The 18,576-nt window shown below is 41.2% G+C and overlaps 1 protein-coding gene across 5 annotated transcripts in view; it reads right to left on the reverse strand.

Annotated features, from left to right (window-relative positions):
* Positions 1-2,132: 2,132 nt before the first annotated feature.
* Positions 2,133-18,576, reverse strand: part of Enpp2 (ectonucleotide pyrophosphatase/phosphodiesterase 2) — a 115,091-nt gene continuing 98,647 nt past the window's right edge. For all 5 annotated transcript variants that reach the window (XM_085678971.2, XM_085678973.2, XM_085678972.2 and 2 more), the window contains 6 exons: positions 13,779-13,915; positions 11,648-11,783; positions 10,670-10,747; positions 8,817-8,949; positions 7,559-7,715; positions 2,133-2,742 (listed from right to left, as the gene is read on the reverse strand). In XM_085678971.2, the coding sequence (XP_085535097.2) occupies positions 2,572-2,742; positions 7,559-7,715; positions 8,817-8,949; positions 10,670-10,747; positions 11,648-11,783; positions 13,779-13,915 (812 nt within the window). In that variant the 3' untranslated portion in view covers positions 2,133-2,571. The remainder of the gene's footprint in view (positions 2,743-7,558; positions 7,716-8,816; positions 8,950-10,669; positions 10,748-11,647; positions 11,784-13,778; positions 13,916-18,576) is intronic.

Consider the following 18,576-nt stretch of genomic DNA (forward strand, 5'->3'; position numbering starts at 1 on the left):
GCAACTTCCTCAATGAGCACATGAATGGACTAAGGTCTTGATATATTGGGGAAAAAAATCCCAACTTAAAATAGCCATCGAGACCTCATTTTTAATAGAGTCCCTGTCCATTCAGAGACTTTCATAAATAACCCCACAATTAATGCCGTGTATTTATCTGCAAAGCCACGTACTTGAAATATACAGGGGCTGAGTTTGTTTATGAGACAGAAAGCTTTGATCCCAAAACAAAAATAGAGCAGTAGGATTCAAGTAAATTTACCCTGTTCCCTCCAGGAGCCTTGGGTTTAATCCACGTTGGGAAGAGGTCAGTCTCAGGTGATGCAGAACTCTTGTCTTCGCAAGCACTTTGAGAGACACAATTAACTAACCCTCCTTCCCCGCAGGGATGCTCTGGGGAGAGAAGCATGTCTTTCATAAGTGGACTCCTTAATTGGGTTTATTCCTGTGTGGATTTCTACCCAGAACACACAATGTAATTACTCCCTAGTCACATCAATATACCGAAATCTTAAGTCACATCATGCCCCGGCTTGAGACTTCTGTTTTTCCCCAGTGCCCTGTGGCTGGGATCAAGACACCTTATAAGGCCTTTCGGAACTCCTCTGGACTCTGACCTCGTACCTGCCTACCTAGATATCACCGTGTTCAGGACACCTATTTCAGGTCTTCACGCATCTGAAACGTTTTCCTACCATCGGTATTTCTTCTCTTGTCTCCGCTTTCCTTGAGGCCAGCTCTTCTCCTGCCCCAAATCCAAACTAGAATGTCGTCTACAAGGTCATTCCCTTTCCCCACCCTTGACACTCGCCTTGCAGGCCTGTCACTAAACTCCAGCACTTTTAAATAGCATCTTTCTCTAACTTGAAAACACGTTTTACGAGTCCAGGAACTGTGTAGGGTTTTATACACTGTTTGATCCCTACAGGCCAGCTGGCGTGTGGTACTCATTACGTCATCACTGAATACAGAATGAATAAGGAACTGCACTCCTGTTCACTCCTGCCCTCCTTGCTCTCTGGCCCAAAGTCCAAGCCCACTTACCACCCATACCTCATTCTTTCCCTATCCCTAAAAACCTTCCCTAGGCTTCCTGTTTTTCAGGGTTTAAACACAAGGCATACAAAGTAGCAGAGACATATGCCTGCAACAGTTGGTGTCCAATAAATGTAACGAAACTTAGTAAGACAAGAATCACTAAAGTAGACTTGCCGCCCTGTTTCAAGTGACCCCTGTAAATTTTCCAATATTCTTGGGACCATCTTTGATGTCATGTTGTTTTCTTTCTTTTGGTCCCACTCAACACTGTTTATTCTCTCTTAAGTTAATACGTTTTAAAGGATTATTTGTAAAACTTTAAAAGCCCATTTTATCCATCAAAGAACCAATTGTGATCACTGCCACAGTGGAAATAAAGATTCTATTTAATGTTTAAAAATGATAATACTGGCAGTTATTGGAAATGTGACAATATTATTGACAACATTAACACATCTCTTTCCATAATGTGATTAACAGCATTTAATGACCTCTTTGCTCTGTACATCAATATTATTTGAAGCCATAACTATGTGCTTTGAAATCCCGTTCATATCATACTCCTCTGTCGTTGTACTGTGACCAACACCTTGCCTTTGGCAACTCTCCTGCTCTAACTTGGTTGGCTGCTTCTATGTTTATAAACTAGACTTACTTCCTTCTCTTTACATTCTCTATGGTTCTTAGGTGGATGCTTCGTATAGAATGCATGATTAATGCTGTTTTTGGTTTTGTAGAACAAGGAATTGAACACAGTGTCTTGCACATAATCAGTCAATTAATGCTATCTATATCTTTAGCCCCATAAAACAGCTAAGGTTGACCCTACTATTGAGAGTTTTGAACTGAACCAATCAAAAGAGACTATTCTTCCAAAGTCTGGAATTCCTTACAAAACAATTTTTCCCTGTTCTAATTCATTTTTTTTCTCTGCCCTTCTGAGTCCCCGTATATACGTGCCTATACCACCATACAGTTAATTATCAAGGACGCAGATGGGAAGAGGCCTCAGTGCAAGAAATGTGTTTCTCATGAGCATGCAAGCACGGGAAGTCAGCCTGCAGGTTCACAAACAAAACAAAGGCCAGGCAGAATCAGGGGAAATCTGAACATGTGATTTATTATCGTTAAGATTGGTCTATAAGGCTTAAATATGTCGGTCAGTGTTAACAGCAGATGGATGCAGCTTTACAAAATCAGTATCTCAATACAGAACAGGACTACGTGTGGTGACTGTGCACTGGAAAATTAGTATTTCCTTGCTGCAAATGTTCAGTCTGCAGCACCATGTAGAAGCTTCTGCTTGGATCATGAGCCGCAGTGTTCGCTAGAAGCTCTACTCAGAACACAACTCAGTCTAACTCAAGCATTAGAGGAAAAAATAACAGTCATTCAGGCTTACTATGTCAGATTTGGTATAGGATTAAAATACTAAGTGTTTTTGTTTTTACGTCCTGCTTCAAATTAATAAATACAAACACAATATAAAAATATACACCAGTTGCTGAGAATACACTGCACATGCCCAGAAAGTTAAATCTCGCTCTCGTATGTATGCAGGTATGTCTTGAGGGCCAGGATTTCTGAATAGCTCCGGCTCGTCTTCCGGTAGAAGTCCAAACCAGTGAGGTGCTCAATGTCTCGCACCCGAGCTGTGTGCATCTTCATGAGATCCTCTACCCACTTGGACTCATCCTCCGAGCTCTGCAAGGGAAATGAAGCAGTCAGTTTTTTTTTTTTTTCTGGAAGAGATTATCTAAATGGTCGTTTTCCTCACTTCTGCGCACACACCCAAAGCATGTTGCACCGACCTGACCTTCCTGTCTCTACTGAATCCCTGTCAGAAATGCCCCCACAATTCCATTTTCGGCAGTAAAAAGTTGTGCCGAACAAATGAGAAACGTGGCGTGAAGAGGTGTAGGTCTCACTGGGTTCTCAAATCACAAGACAAAATTAGGAATATTGTGCGGAATCCAACCATTTGTTTTTCTTCTCAGCCATCGAACATAGGGTAGGGTTGAAAGCACCGCACACCTAACCTGGTTGCTCTTCTGTCTCCCAAAATAAACAGAGAGCTGGTGCCTAGCATAGAAAACTAGCGAACATCCCAAGGCTGCTCGGAAGATCCATCAGATTCATCAACCACCTAGCCAGCAGCAGTGAGTTACTATCTGATAGTAAGTTCAGCTTGAAACAAGTCATTTGATGTATCTGGCAATTTGGGGCCCAAAAATTATGAGTTGAAAATGGGCCTCCACTGTTTCCTTGCTTCAGTGACTTGGTAAAGCTACTGAACCCCTCCCCTTCCCACCCTTCCACCTGGACTCAGCTTCATTAATTCACAAGGGCACTGAATGCTGTCTTCACCAGCTTGCTGAGAAGTAGAAAAAATTCAAAGGCAAAGGAAGAAAGAAAAGGAAAAGGAGTCAATAGTAACACCACTGAAGAAGAGAAGGGAGTCTGCTTCTGCCTTAGCTCCTCACGTAATAGCCTTACAGGCAAAACTCCAGGCTAAAACCATGCAGAACAACAGAGCAATGCATTCCATGTCTAACTTGAAACTAAAAGATACTTCAGGTAAAGAGAACCTCGCGTCTCAAAAATATTTCAGTTTGGAGGAAACATGGTGGAGGGGCATAATAAGATCACTTGAGTGTCCTATGAATTAAGTCAAATTAAGCTACTACTCACTAGTAGCCAGGGGCAGGAAGGCCTTCACAAATTACACCACTACCTCATACCTCAGGACTGAAATGTCCAGCGAGAGTCTTTAGAGAAGTCTACAGGGTGCTGCACAGCTCAGGGCCAGGAAAGTTCAGACACGCCCTCGCCTAACTCTTGACCACTGGCGATCTCAGTGAACCAGCCACCGAGGCCCAGGGACCTGCAAAGGTTTTCTCAGAAAGCTTCAACCCACACAGACCTGGACCAAGAGTGACAGCAGCTCAGGCCAAGTCTAAAAATGTACCGTGAGCTTGTTGGTTCAGGAAACCAATGCCTGGCCATTCCAGGCAACGTGTAGAAATGGCTTTGAGGGCAGAAGCTAGGATTCGGACCTTTCATAACCTGCCCCTCTGCCTAAGCTAACCAAGATTTCTGCAACTCCCAATAAAGTCCAAACTAAATTTAGCCCTCCCCACAAGGCTACTGACCAGTCCTTGGCATCACTGTATAATTAACAAAGTAGGAGGTCTCCTGATGGGTCAAGACCCCCTCAAGGTAAGCATGAGGTTATATTTTGGGAGAATTTTCATAGTTTGCTCTTTTGTTGGATTTCTCAATGATCAGTGAGTCCAATGTTTCCTTTCAAAATGGAGTTATGTGGGTGTGTGAACAGGCTTGAAAGAGTTTTTCCTAATTCAAAATCATGGCAAGCTAGAATGGTAAGAATTCAAGGAAATAGGAAAGAAAAAAATTCTAAAAAAAAAAACAGAATATTAATAGAACCACAAATAATCAAGATTAATTTCCGCACTATTGATAGTCATTCTTTTTAAAGTCTGATTTATTATGTTTTACGTTCATGTGTATGAGTGTTTTGCCTGCATGTATGTCTCAGCACCACCTGTCTGTAATGCCCATGGAATGCAGAAGAAGTGACCAAGCTGGGATCCAAACCCTCCCATCGCCATCCTGCAGTGATTGGAGGATTCCCAAGGAATACTGTAAACAGCCTACTGTATGTATGTGACATACATACAGTCTATGTATACACATAATGTCTATGTGACATGTACTTCATCTTTAAATTTCGGAGCAATTTTGAATTTCATTTTATATGTGCTTGGTTTACCTCTCCATGGGTTTTCAGGAGAACTGAGGCTTTCTTAAGGGAAGTACCATGATGTTCCAAGAGGAATTATGTTCCGTTATGAACAACTGTGACTGAAACATTGAGCTGTTGAGCTGACAGCCGCGATCTGTCACTTCTCGTTTCCCCTCTTCTTCCCCCTTCCCAGCCACACGCGGGGCCCCAGAAATCCCCTGGCTACAGAACTTCTGCCTTCCAGCCTTCTCTTTAAGTGTCTAAGACCACACCCCAGGTCCAGTTCTGTGACCTCATTCTTATGAAGCATGCCAATACCTTTTGAACACCGTGCTCAACCTCCGCCAGCGTAAACTCCTTAGAGCAAAACCTAAAATGTTGCCCTTCTGATGAAATACTCTTTCTTGTTTATCTAATTGCACAATAAGAAAAACTCCCAAAAGTTCTCTGCAGATAACTGCTAATTATCTTTGGAATTCAAAGTTCCCTATCCTACCAACTCACCCTCATCTTTTAGTAACTGTAAGTTCCTGAGAAGTCAACACAGGGCAGGAGGAAGAAAGAGGGACCTTCCAGGGTGACTAGATGACAAGGACAATATGTGAAGAGGACCCACACAATACCTGGATCCTAACACACTCTTGGCAAATGAGAACTTACGACTTCTACAGCTACTACAACCGGTATTAATGCAACGTCCACTACAATTTTAAATTTTTGATAACAAGCAATTTTTATAAACATCACCCATCACTTCTTAGCCTTTTGGCTACTATCAAGTGTGAAATATTATCTCCCATCAAATCCGATATTTGAGAAAAATGTAACTAGCTTCTTGTACCAGAGTTCACATTTCTATTATTTCCTAAAGTCTTTATTTTGCTTTGAACAGTCATGGTCTGAATTCTTCATCCATAATTGAAGCCTTTGTTCCGGAGCCACACTGCCCAAGAAGCATGACGATGATGATCTTCATTGGACCAATCATTATGGAATTTTATTTTATTTTTACTTTTTTTTTATGTTTTTGTTTGTTTGTTTGTTTGTTTTGAGACAGGGTTTCTCTGTGTAACAGTTGTCCTGGAACTCACTTTATAGACCATGTTAGCCTCAAACTCACAGAGATACTCCTGCCTCTGCCTCCCAAGTGCTGGGATTAAAGGCGTGCGCCACTACACTCAGCTGGCCTTTAACTTCCTAGTGTAGGTATTTCTGCTCATGTTTCATTTTCAGCCTTATGAGGTAGGTTGCCTAAAAGTTTATGGCTGTGGCTAACAGTGTTTTTTTCTTCTAAAACACTTTACACAATTTAGGAATTTGAGTGTAATTTATTGACTAACAATCTCATTCTAGAGATTCCATCCCTGTTCCTTCTATTGGTGAAATAAAAGCATCTCAGCAATTACTTCTAGACTCAAACCTGAAGCAAAGAGTTTCCATCACAATAAACATATATGAAGAGAATATAGGAGTTGTCCCTGAGTCTTAGATCTGTACATACAGCATGGCCTATCTTCCTGCCGAGGGCTGTTCCTTTTTAAAATTTAATATATTTTATTTATTTTATGAGTATGTGGTGTGGGAGTATTGTCTATATTCTGTCAATCAGGTTTTAAATAAATGTTAATTAGCCAGGCAGGAAGTATAGGCGGGTCAACCAGACAGGAAGTAGAGGCGGGCAATGAGAACAGGAGAATTCTGGAAAGGAGGAAGCCCATTCTTCCCAATCCTGCCCAGATCATTGAAGAAGCAAGATATGATCTGCCCCACTGAAAAAGGTACCAAGCCATGTGGCTAACATAGATAAGGATAATGGGCTAATATAAATTATAAGAGCTGATACAAAGCCTGGGCTAATGGGCCAATCAGTCTATAAGTTATGGAATCCTCTGTGTGATTTTCTTTGGGACCTTGCCAACTGTGGGAACTGGGCAGGACAGAAACCCCAAGAAGCAGGCCCTCATGTTACAAGTATGGGTAATTTGTTTGCTTGGATGTCAGACCAACAGGTATATGGCTGATGTGTTCATAGAGGCCAGAAGAGGGCATTGGAATCATGTGATTGGAGTTCCAGGTGGTTGTGAGCCATTATATCGGCACTGGGAATTGAACTCTGGTCCTCTTGAAGAGCAGCCAGTGCTCATAACTGCTGAGACATCTCTCCAGCCTCTGCTAAGAGTATTTTCGTTATATCATTCTGTTTCCTACCTCTCTCCATGTGAAAATAAACAATACAGGAGTCCTGTGTGCTGTGAGATGACTATTGTGCCTTCCCATAGCTAGCAACAAAAGATAACCTGACTAATAAGTGTTACATACATGTGTGCATGTGTTTTAAAAACTACTATTATGGATGTTTCCAAGTATCCACAAAAGAAAAGATCAACAGGGTAAATGCCTTTCAACTCTTATTCTATCCCTACTATTATCAAAATGCTATTATTTCCTTTTCGGTTCATCCTTTTGTAAAGAAAAAATGCTCAGCATAGAAAATATAAATAGAACTGTGTGATATGTATACACATATGTACACCTATACACATGTCCACATACACTATGAAAATAATACACAATTATTCTTATTATAGAATACCAGGTCCCTATATATTCAGCAAATTTCTACTTGAGTCATTTCCCCTGTCTGTTCGGCTGGGTGATCCATGTACTTCATTCTGGTTCAATAGTGGGGGTACAAGTTAAGAAACACAGCTGAGTCTGAGAGCTCGGCCTGGAGGACTCTGCCTCTGAACTCACATTGCAGCTTTCGTCGTTGTCGGGCCGGTGAGGAAGGATGAAAGAGGACACAGAGAGGGGACCATCGCACTTGTCCGCAGGCTGAGTGAAGTCCAGACAGCTGGTAATGATGCTATAGTAGTGAGTTGGGACGGGAATGGAGCTGCCTTCCACATACCTGAACCAGGAAAGCCAGTAAAATTACAAGCCACATCAGAACTTTCTCTTAAAACTGCTTACCCATGACATCACCCTCCTAGCCTACGTTAAACAAAATGATGTTCTCTCTGCCTGGAATTGTCTCCCCGTCTCTACCTGGTGGAAAGAGAAAGGTATTCCAAGAAAATAAAGTGGTTGCATTGAAGAGTTGGAGGCAATAAATAGTGACTAGAATAATGACGTAGAGCAAGGAGCTGGAAAAGTCTATAGAAGACCAATTGTGATGGTTTGTGAGAGTCGGGACCCAGCATTAGTCTACACTGAGAACCTGAACTTGGTACAATGAAGCATTAACATCAAAAGTGGGAGAGGAGCCTCATGCTATTAAATGGGATTTCTCCAGGAGAGCAAAATGTACACATTTAAATCCCTCCCCAGCATGCTGCTATAATTTTAATAATTTTCTAAATTTTGAAATTGAGTGAACTTAATTTTGTTTAAAACTATCAAAATGATCAACAAATAAATATATATAATTAAGATTAAATTTCTCTTTTTAATTGCTGGAAAGGAAGTTAATGTCTATACTATTAATTATCTATATTTCAAAATAGCATTTTGTTTGCTAAGTATCTATTTTATTTATACACTCTGTGCTGATTTCTGACTATTTGTACATGTATAAATGCAATAGACTACATACTGTTACAGGCACAATGTTTACCTTGACTTTTTATATCCCCAATAGTACCAATAGGATTCAACCAAGGTCTTTATGGAACTTTTTAATAAGCCATACTGACTCAGAAAATAGAAAAGATTCCAAAACTCTCCAGAAATAATAGAAATCAATTAAAATTGCAATTTTGCTACTGAAGATTTCCTGAGGAATAAATGATAATTTCAAAAATATTAATATATTTTTCTATCACAAAAATCAAAATTTTATTCTAACTACTAAAGTCACATTTAATCAAATATCAAAGTCAACTAAAGATCTTAATAATGAGATTCAAAGAAAAACTATTTAAGGGTATGAACTCTTCTCTCGCATAGGATTATCCTTGAATGACGCCTTAGAATTTAGGCATCTCACACAGAACAGAAAAGAGAAGCTCACTGTTTGATTTCATCCTCAGTGTCACGTAAGCCATCGTAATTGTAGTCAAAAACTGGTCCACTTATTACATTGACTCCATTCCTTTCCGAGGCATATTTCTTCACCAAAACCCTTTGGAAATAAATCCAGATACCTGTACAAAGACACAGATAATCCTTTGTGGTGTAGGAGGTCCTTCTTTCTATGTGATGCTTTCATTGTTTGAATAAAGAAATTGCCTTGGCCTTTTGATAGGGCAAAAACTTAAATAGGCAGGAAAGAAAGAACAGAATTCTGGGAAGAAGAAAGCAGGCAGAGAGAGACACCATGAAGCTCTGGCCCAAGATGGACGTAGTTTAGGATCTTTCCCGGTAAGCCACAACCTCGTGGTGACATACAGATTATTAGAAATGGGTTAATCAAGATGTGAGAGTTAGCCAATAAGAGGCTACAGATAACGGGCCAGGCAGTGTTTTTAAATGAATACAGTTTCTGTGTAATTATTTCGGGGGCTAAGGTAGCCGGGCAGCAGAACTTGGCCCGCTCCTCATAGTACACTTTGTGCACAAAAACACTTGTTTCAGACAAACTGTCTGTAGGAGGCCTTCTTCAAGTGCAATGTCAGGAGCCAAGAGCAGCTGTGACCATCAAAACCTGCTCTCCAGTGTTATCTTTGTTTTTCACTAAAACTTGTGAAAGGAAAGATAAGAGGAAGCAGATAATGCCAGCAAGGCAGTAAGCTTGGCCCAGTAGGTCAGGGGAAGTTCCCAGCAAAGGCGGAGAAGCAGAGATCTGAAAGCTGAATAAGTTCATATATCTCAGGCAACGTAGTGGGGGCAGAGCATGCCAGATAGAGAGAGTTACAGTGTTAGAAGAGGAAGTATTTTAGCCATTGGGCAAGTAAATCTTTAGAGATCAAACAATAGAATTTCTTAGGCTCTAGGACGAGGGAACGCATGCAGTTGGCAGTGTTTTTCTAGCATACACCAAGTTCGGGCTTCGCTCTCAGCACTGTATAGACTGCATGGGGTAGCAAAGGACTCTGCCCAGCATCCAGGAGGTAAGAAAAGAAGGAGCTCACTCTCAGCTTCACAGCTAGTTCAAACGCAGCATGGGCTGCACGGGATACCATCTCCAAAGGGGATAAGAGTTGGAGGACATAGCTTCGTGGTGGGGTGTGTGTCTAACGTGTGTGAGGCTCTGAGTTCAATACACAGTACTAAAAAAAAATGGCATAACCAATGCTCATACTCTAGGGACCAACAGTTGGCTTTGCAGACCAGAGTATATGGCTCACAGAATCACTCAGTTCACAGAATCACTATCATCCACAAATACTCATCTTGTGAACAAACTATATAGTCAAAGAAGCTGAAATAATAACTTGCATAAAATCATTTGATTTAGTCTTCTGATAAACAAGAATATTCATAACCTTCTTTTGGGTTTTAGGGTCAACATTCAGAACAATATTAGCACTCTAAAGGAAAAAGGTGTTCACGGCCTTTGAAGACATGCTCACTACATAAATATAGATGTTGGGAAGGATGCAAGTGACCTCTAAAATTCACTAAGATTCATAAAAACAGAAAGGACTGCAGGTTAGAACTTGGTTTAGTTCAGCTCAACCACTCATGGCCTGGGTCACTTTCTATGCTGCCAATTTCCGAATTATAAGCAAGGGCTAAGAACACTCGCCAGCTTCCCTCCCATGCAGGTCAACTGGAGGGAATTTATACGAAAGGTCTCCGGAGGGCGTAAGAGATGAACCATTGCAAGGTATTATTAAAGCCAGTATGGGAGGGAAAAAAAGTAAAGGATAAATTTAAAATATTTATTTTCTAAGTAACAGTTTATTCGGTAAATATACTTACGTTTGAAAGCGGGATACATTGGAACCATGTTGGTTACAAGGAATGCATCATATTTAGCTTCTGGGGAAGAGCTCAGATCTAAACATCAGGAGAGCAAACAGAATACATTGCTTACCAAGGCGGACATCAACAGAAAAACAGTCTTTAGACCAACCCAAACAGCTCGAAGCCAGCAGAGCTGAACTTTTATTTCCACTTATCTCCTCTATTAGACACTTCCGACTTCACGCCCACTTGGTCGCTTCACCGCCCTCCACGCTCTCTGAAAGTATTTACAGCCCTTTGCTTCCTACGGAGTACTTGAGTCTGCAGTTCTCTGATCCCATTATTGGGACTTAGACTCTTAAAAAAAAATGTCATTAAGATAATAAGATGTAATTGTTTTTAGGAAATCACCTCTGCAGGACTGTGCCACTAACTACCGTGTGCTGAGCCTCCCACCCACGCTCAGGCAAATGACTCTTATTAAACTCCATGGGCCACACACAAAAAGGGGGCGTGGAAATAGGACAGAGACTCGGTGAGAAGGAAGCTCCTAGCAGGAGGCAGGGTGACCAAGGGCGATGGGGGATAAAAACGACAAAAACACATCATATAAACATATGGAACTGTCAAATGAAAACCCTTTCTTAAGAAAGAATTAATGCCCTCATAACTTACTATTTCTTCCACATGCCGCTTTAACAGTGTGAAGGAGAACACGTTTCCCCTATACTTTAGATTTTTCCGGAAGAGCAGGATGTTTATAAGCTGGTCATTTTCAGGCTCAATTTTGGGAGAATTTCACAGCCTCCCACGTGCTTCCCCATGAAGAAACCCTGGACCACTGAAATCCTAACTAGCGAGCTTCAAACTCGGGATTATACCTCCCAACCTGACATGCACACACACGTGCGCGCATGTGCACGCACACACACACACACACACACACACACACACACACACACACAGTGACCAGGCCCTAACATTGCAACTTACAGGGAGGAAAAAGGAATCCATATGACATCTGTTTATCATTTTTATAGGCCAAACAGTTCTGACTGAATCCTGGAGACACACGAACATCAGGACGTACACAGTTGGTCAGATGCTCCGGGATGCTGGAGACCTCAGCCTGAATTTGGAGTCAGAGACACACACGGATTGATGCTTTACAGAGATGAGACCAAGCAGCATGGACAAAGCTGGAGTTTCTCTGATGAACAGCTCAAACCCAAACTCGCAAGCTTATCATAGTTCACGATCTGATATTTTAAGTCCTTTCAAAAAGTAATTCTTTAAAAAAATACAATAAGCCTATAATTCTCAATCTCTTAGTTTTCTGCAGTAGAATCTTTCTTATCAAAGTCTGAAGTCGAACAATACATAAAATGGGAATCCCACAGCTGCAAAGGTCACTGAAGAACTAAAACCCCCAACGAGGCCTGGCGGTACACAAGTAAAATCCCACCATTCAAGAGGCAGAGTCAAGAAGGCTGCTCACAAATTCATGGCCAGCTAGGTCTGTATAGCAAGGTCCGGATTAGCTACGGTTATATACCAAGACTCTGCCTCAAAAGCCAAACAACAAAAGCCAAGCAAAGGCTCTTTAAGATAATATATAAAAAAATAAAATAATATATAAGTGCTGGGAAGACAGCCCAATCACTTGGTTTGCAAGACTGTGAGAAACTAAGTTGGATCATCAGAACCCAAGTAACAAGTCAGGCCCAGCAGAACACAGGTGTGAGCCCAGTGCTGAGGAAGCAGACAGGCTGAGCCTAGCTGTTTGTCCGTCGCCCAGCCTAGCCGAGTTGGTAAACACCAACTAGTGTGAGACCCTATCTCAAAAAAATAAGGTGGATGGAATCCATGATGAAACACACACACACACATACAAATACATATGCATATATATGCACACACACGCACACACACATATATATCTTCTTTTAAAAGTACACATACCTATCTTTCTGTCTCTGTATGTGTGTGTGTGTGTCTGTCTGTCTGTCTGTCTGTCTGTCTCTGTATCTACTTGCATGTATGCACACAGAGTAGAAAGTAACAAGATTGTTGGGGAAGTAGTAATCTTGTCAATTACATTTACAAGTTGAAAATATACTTCTAAGTATATATACTTGTTATATCTAATAGATGTGTATTTCAACTACAAAATAAGCCGTTCTAATTTCTGATCTATAGCTTTGTGTCACATCCTTATGAAGTTGAAACTCCAATTAAAAACATTTTTATTAAAATACAAACAGGGAAATAGAGAGATAGCTCAGCAGTTTAGAGCACTTGGTGCTATTGCAAGGGACTTGAATTCTGGTCCCATCACCTACATGGTGATTCACAACCATTCATAAATCCAGTTCCAAGGGATCCTATGCCCTCTGATTTCTGAAACATAAGGTGCACATACATACATGCAGGCAAAAACACTCACACGGAAACTAAAATAAGGAAATCAAATCTTTTAAATTCTTGGCAACTTTTAAAAAGTAAGATAAAATACAGAGAAAACTTTGACAGCAAGGTCAGTCTGAGCATGGTTATATCTGGGAACTTGCTACTTCTCACTAAATCTGATTGCTAAATGGAGAACTGCCCTAAAAATTAATATCTATTAAAACAAGATATAACTTCCACTATACCAAAAGAAAAAAAGAGGAAAAAACAATCAAAAAGAACAAACCTTGATGGCTTCTGTAACTATTGGGCAAAATGTAACATGGGAAAAAAAGAATCTAAAAGCATTATTATATTTCTTTCAACATTTAATGTATTATAGTAAGTCAGACAGAACAGTGAATGAAGACTAATTTTAAAATGTCTTGCAGCAAAGCAAGTAAAAGTGTTTCCTCCAAGACTGATGCTTGAGTTCAATCACTGGACCCACCGAGTGGATGGAGAGAACCAACTCCATAAGCTGCCCTTTTACCTCCGTGGGCACGCCATGGCACACTTGAACACACATGCATGCATACATGAAAAGAAATAAATAATATCACAGTAGATGCAGCAGAAGGTTTCTTCAATCAGAAAAACAATTAAGGTCAAACCTATTCATCAAAAGCACTCATTATACCAAATAAAGAGTATAAGGTCCAATTTTCTCAATAACCTGCTTAGAAATGGTATATGACGTCCAAAGAGGCATCAAGAATATTTCACTATAGCCACTTTCAAAGTCCATGTGGTATAAGATGTCGTATCGAGTCCGGTAAAGCACTGCAGGTCGTCCATACAGGAGATGTCTCTCTGAGAAAGAAAAAAGAAAAAAAAAAAAAGCTGTATTCAACACATAGTCAACTTTATTCCAACTATGAAATAACAGAAGAGAGTCACGTTGCCCACAGTCTACAGTTTGCCAGCTTACTTCTTAATAAGACAGCAATCAAATTAGTGTTCCTAACACTTCTGTGGTTTATCTGATCACCTTACCAAGGGTCAAACCGACAATATAAATGCTATAGCTAGGAAGAAACTTTTTGAAACAGTCAGATTTAAAGGTCTGTATAGAAGAAAACATACAGTAAATTCTGCAATGAGTCAGCAATGGGGAGTCAATAGGATTGGATTTTACATCATTAAATGATTTGACCCCTGAAGAGGTTTATGGGTTACTCAAGGACTCTGTTAAGAGGAAGGCTCTTTCTTCCCATTATTTTCCACCTGCAACAGAAATGTACATTATTCCAGCATAAAGACAGAGTAGTTAGCAGCCTTGTTGTTGGGCATGGACTTAAAGGAACATGTATGATAACAGAAGCAGGCATTCAAAAGGGTCCCTCAAATATAGATGAGAAGCCCATCTATTACCAAAGAACTCCCTCTCTTAAGACCCCTGAAAACGGAGTTGGGCTCCTATAAGGAAGATGGTCATGAAATCTTATTTACTCTTTGAGGTAAAAGATGAGAATTCAGTACTCCAATCCACGGAGAAGCCTGGAGCTTAACTTGTCCCCTTGGGAGAGACTAAACTCTCATAAATCCATGGAAACTGGGGTCCCTGAACACCCACATACATAGAGGTCAGAGCTTAGTTACAGAGTTCGCAATTCCTAAGTGATTCAGAATGAAACCTGCTTTTACTGTCATTTTTATTAAAGAAAATCTGGCAAGCACTCACTAAATATTATGTATACATGTTGCTTTAATTAGATAGCTACCCTTCTATGCAAGTAGTGGATGGGGAAAAAAATGTTCAGACAACACTCGGAGAAACCCTCCCAAGTAGAATTGCTGATTTGCAGCGGAGTGGCCAATGCTATCCCAACGTAAGCAACTTCAGGGTTAGTCTGGTTTCCTGAGCTTTGCAATAATGGAGAAGCCTCACTTAAGCTGCCAAGCTTGGGGGCCCACCCCTAAGAATCAGAATGTACCATAATGCTATTAAATAAATAAAATCTAATAAACAAATTAAAAGTCAGCAAATCCAGCAATAGTACTTGGGGGCCATAAACCGACGCCAGGTCTTTTCAAACTGAGACCAAACCTTTTCTAGGTTCAAAATTTCCATTAAGGTTTTTCTTGTTTTCATTTTGGCTGCCTCTGAATTTCCTGGTTGCAACTGGAAGCAGAAGTATCAGAATTCTTTGAGAAACTATTCTCTATCGATTACGTTGTAAAGCTTACCAAGGGAGCGGGTTTGAATAAGAATGGCCTCCATATGCTCATATATTTGAATGCTTAGTCACCAGGGAGTGGAGGTATTTGAAAGGATTGGGAGTCATGGCCTTGTTGGAGGAAGTCTGTGAGGGGGGAGTTGAGGCTTCAGAAGGCCCATGTCAGGCTCAGGTTTGTTCTATCTATCTATCTATCTATCTATCTATCTATCTATCTATCTATCTATCTATCTACCTCTATCCATCTATCTCTATCTCTCTCCTGCTACTTATGGATCAGGATGAAGCTCTCAACTACTTCCTTCTCCAGCACATGCCTGTCATGCTGGCTGCCACACTTCCTGCCACATTGCTCTTAAACTAGTGTCTCGTCACAGCAATGGAAGAGTGACCAAGACTCTAGCGTATTCCTCCAGACTCATGCTGAAGCCTGCTCCCTCATCTGTTCCGTGAAGAGGCCAACAAATGAGCAGCTAGCTATCTGTCCACGGGTGACACCCCTCCTTAGAGTACCCACCAAACAATAGTTTAGATGAGCTACAGTCTTCAGCTCTTCCCTCCTCCAGACCTCCTCATTTCTTGGCATTTTCAAAAATAACTTTTCTTTCCCCAGGGGCTGGTTTGCTCACAATATCCCACTCGTAACTGTTATAAACAATTCTATATGACACATGATTCTTTCCTTTCTAATAGTGACAATATATATTATCCCTCATCACTCTTGGCACTTGGAATATGCATTCGTGGTAGATGTGTGTGTGTGTGTGTGTGTGTGTGTGTGTGTGTGTGTGTGTGTGTGTTTGTGTGTGTGTGTGCATTTATGCTGCGGGTGTGTGTTTGTTCACGCATGTGGAGGACAGAGGTCAACACCAAATATCCCCTTTACTCTCCAGCTTGGTTTCGAGTACAGGGACTCTCACCAGATCTAGAACTCACTGATTTAACTAGAATAGCTGACCAGGGGGCCCTAAGTATCAACCTGTCTCTGCCGCCCCAGGTCTTCAATTATATGCATGTACTGCCATGTCCATTTTTTACATGTGTGATAGGGATGACAACCCTTCTGTTACTTGTGGCAGACATATTGCTAATTGAGCAATCTCCCCAGCTCAGATCCTATCCCTCAGTTCCTTGCACATCCCTTTCTTGAACAATTACTAAGCTCTTTCTTTGTACCAGGTGTTGGCCTGGAGCGTGGAGATACCAAACAAAGAAGGCTTGGAGCTCTTACCCTCAAGGAGTTCACGGTCCAGTGACAATCCTGCTGTCGTCTATAATCAACGTGTAGCAAGGCTACCCTGTCTCTGGTACACACACAGGGTGATGGTAATGCAGATGAGACATATTACAAACAGGCATAAGCTGCCATGCTGTTCAAACCAGGGTGACCTACTCACAGTTTCACTTCTGTTACCCTTGCGTAACTGTTAACAACCAGCAGTGCCTGACAAACAATACAGCCCCAAAGTTTAAAAAAGTGCAAGAGACTTGAGGAAAAGGGGAGATGAGATTGGCAGGGCAGCCTAAGGAGCCTCCCCAGAAGGCCTCTCCATCTCTCCCCTCTCTTGAGCTCAACACACGAAGACTGGGTTTGCCACAGAAATCAATCCTACGGCTTCGAGCTATTGACACAGCTGCTGCTTTTTGAACACAGCCAGAAGACAAACATATCATCATCTCATTTGCTTTTTTGTCAATTCCCATCGAACTTATGAGGGAAAAAAAAGTACAATGACATCAACAACCTCCCAAAAATTCAACCAAAATCCCCACCCGGATCTCCAAAAATCTAGCCAACTCTCTTTGTAGCATAATAATGCATGTGAAGAAGAAGAGAAATCATCTTTGCAAGAAAAATACATTTTGAGGTTCGGAAGCAAGATTTAGGTTTGACTTTGCCATTGACCATGAATCATTGACCAGCATGGCCCAGCGGTTAGCCTTGGACATCTCAGGGGAACCACACATTGTGTCTCTCTTCAATGCACAGTGCATTTCTCTTTAACAAAATGCTTCGACTAGACCACAAAATGGACTTGACTCTCAATCTTCACACGCTAAAATATCTGTCTCAAGGTCAGCCCCCAAGCTCTCTGTCTGCAGCATAGTCTCCAGGTTTCATTTTTAATTTTTAATTTAAAATTAAAACAGATTTGATTTCTAATCTATGTAGGGTATTGACATTTTGAAGATTTGATTCTGAAAATTTTTAGAAACTTTTAACAGGCATGATTGTTGTGTGTATTTATGAGACCTGATTCTAGCAAAAACTTGCAATGGTCAGAATAATCGAATAGGAAAGAGTAATCAGCTTAACTATGTGTGATCTCTTTATGTTGGGACACTGACATTTTTCTCTATGCGTAGTACTGAAATACACAGTTAATTGAATGTGGCCTACTATAGCTGCCTTATTATGTCACAGAACTTTCGATGTACTTCCTATCCAACAGCACGTTAGCACCCTTTAACCAGCTTCTTTCCCATAATTCATACTGTGTGTTTGTGCACACGTATGTATAACATATGTACATGTTAATGATTATGTGCACATGAAGGCTAGAAGTTGATATTAGTTCTCTCTCTCTCTCTCTCTGCCTCTCTCTCTGCCTCTCTCTCTGTCTCTCTCTCTCTGTCTCTCTCTGTTTCTCTCTCTCTCTCTCTCTCTCTCACACACACACACACACACACACACACACACACATCTTATTCTTTGAGATAGAGTCTCTCACAGAACCTGGAACTCACTGAATAACTAGACTGGGTAGGAAGGTCTAGCGATGCGCTGCCTCCTCCTCCCCAGTGCCAGGGTTACAGAAGCATGCCAGGCTTGGGTTTTCCAACATGGCTCCTAGGCATCCAAACATAGGTCCTCATGTTTCTACTGCAGGCACTTTACAAATGAGCCACCTCCCTAGAGCCAACCTCTTGGGATGCCCTGATGTGGATCTAGTGTAGCCCGAGTCTTCCCAGGCTGAGTTCCTACTGCAGAGTTCCAGACACTGCCTTCCTTCCACACCCAAGTTCCCTGTTTACAGTAGTGGCTCTGGCATTTTAGCCTATGCTAGCGCTCCCCTCCAGATACCACATTTGGCAAAAGATCGTCAGACGATTCTTTTTAAGTGGTGTGGACTTCCCCAGAATTCACTCTTTTTGTCTTCCAAAGTTTAGTCATGCAGACGGGAGTTTGTGTTTCTTCTCCCGCCTCTGCTTCCTGATTCAGGCTCCAGCAGATGGTCTTGGAGCCACATGAAAACCCTTCTCCCTTTCTGCTTTCTTAAACATTCACTCCCA

The sequence above is a fragment of the Myodes glareolus genome, chromosome 19 (genome assembly GCF_982192425.1).
Source record: "Myodes glareolus chromosome 19, mMyoGla1.1, whole genome shotgun sequence".
NCBI lineage: Eukaryota > Metazoa > Chordata > Mammalia > Rodentia > Cricetidae > Myodes > Myodes glareolus.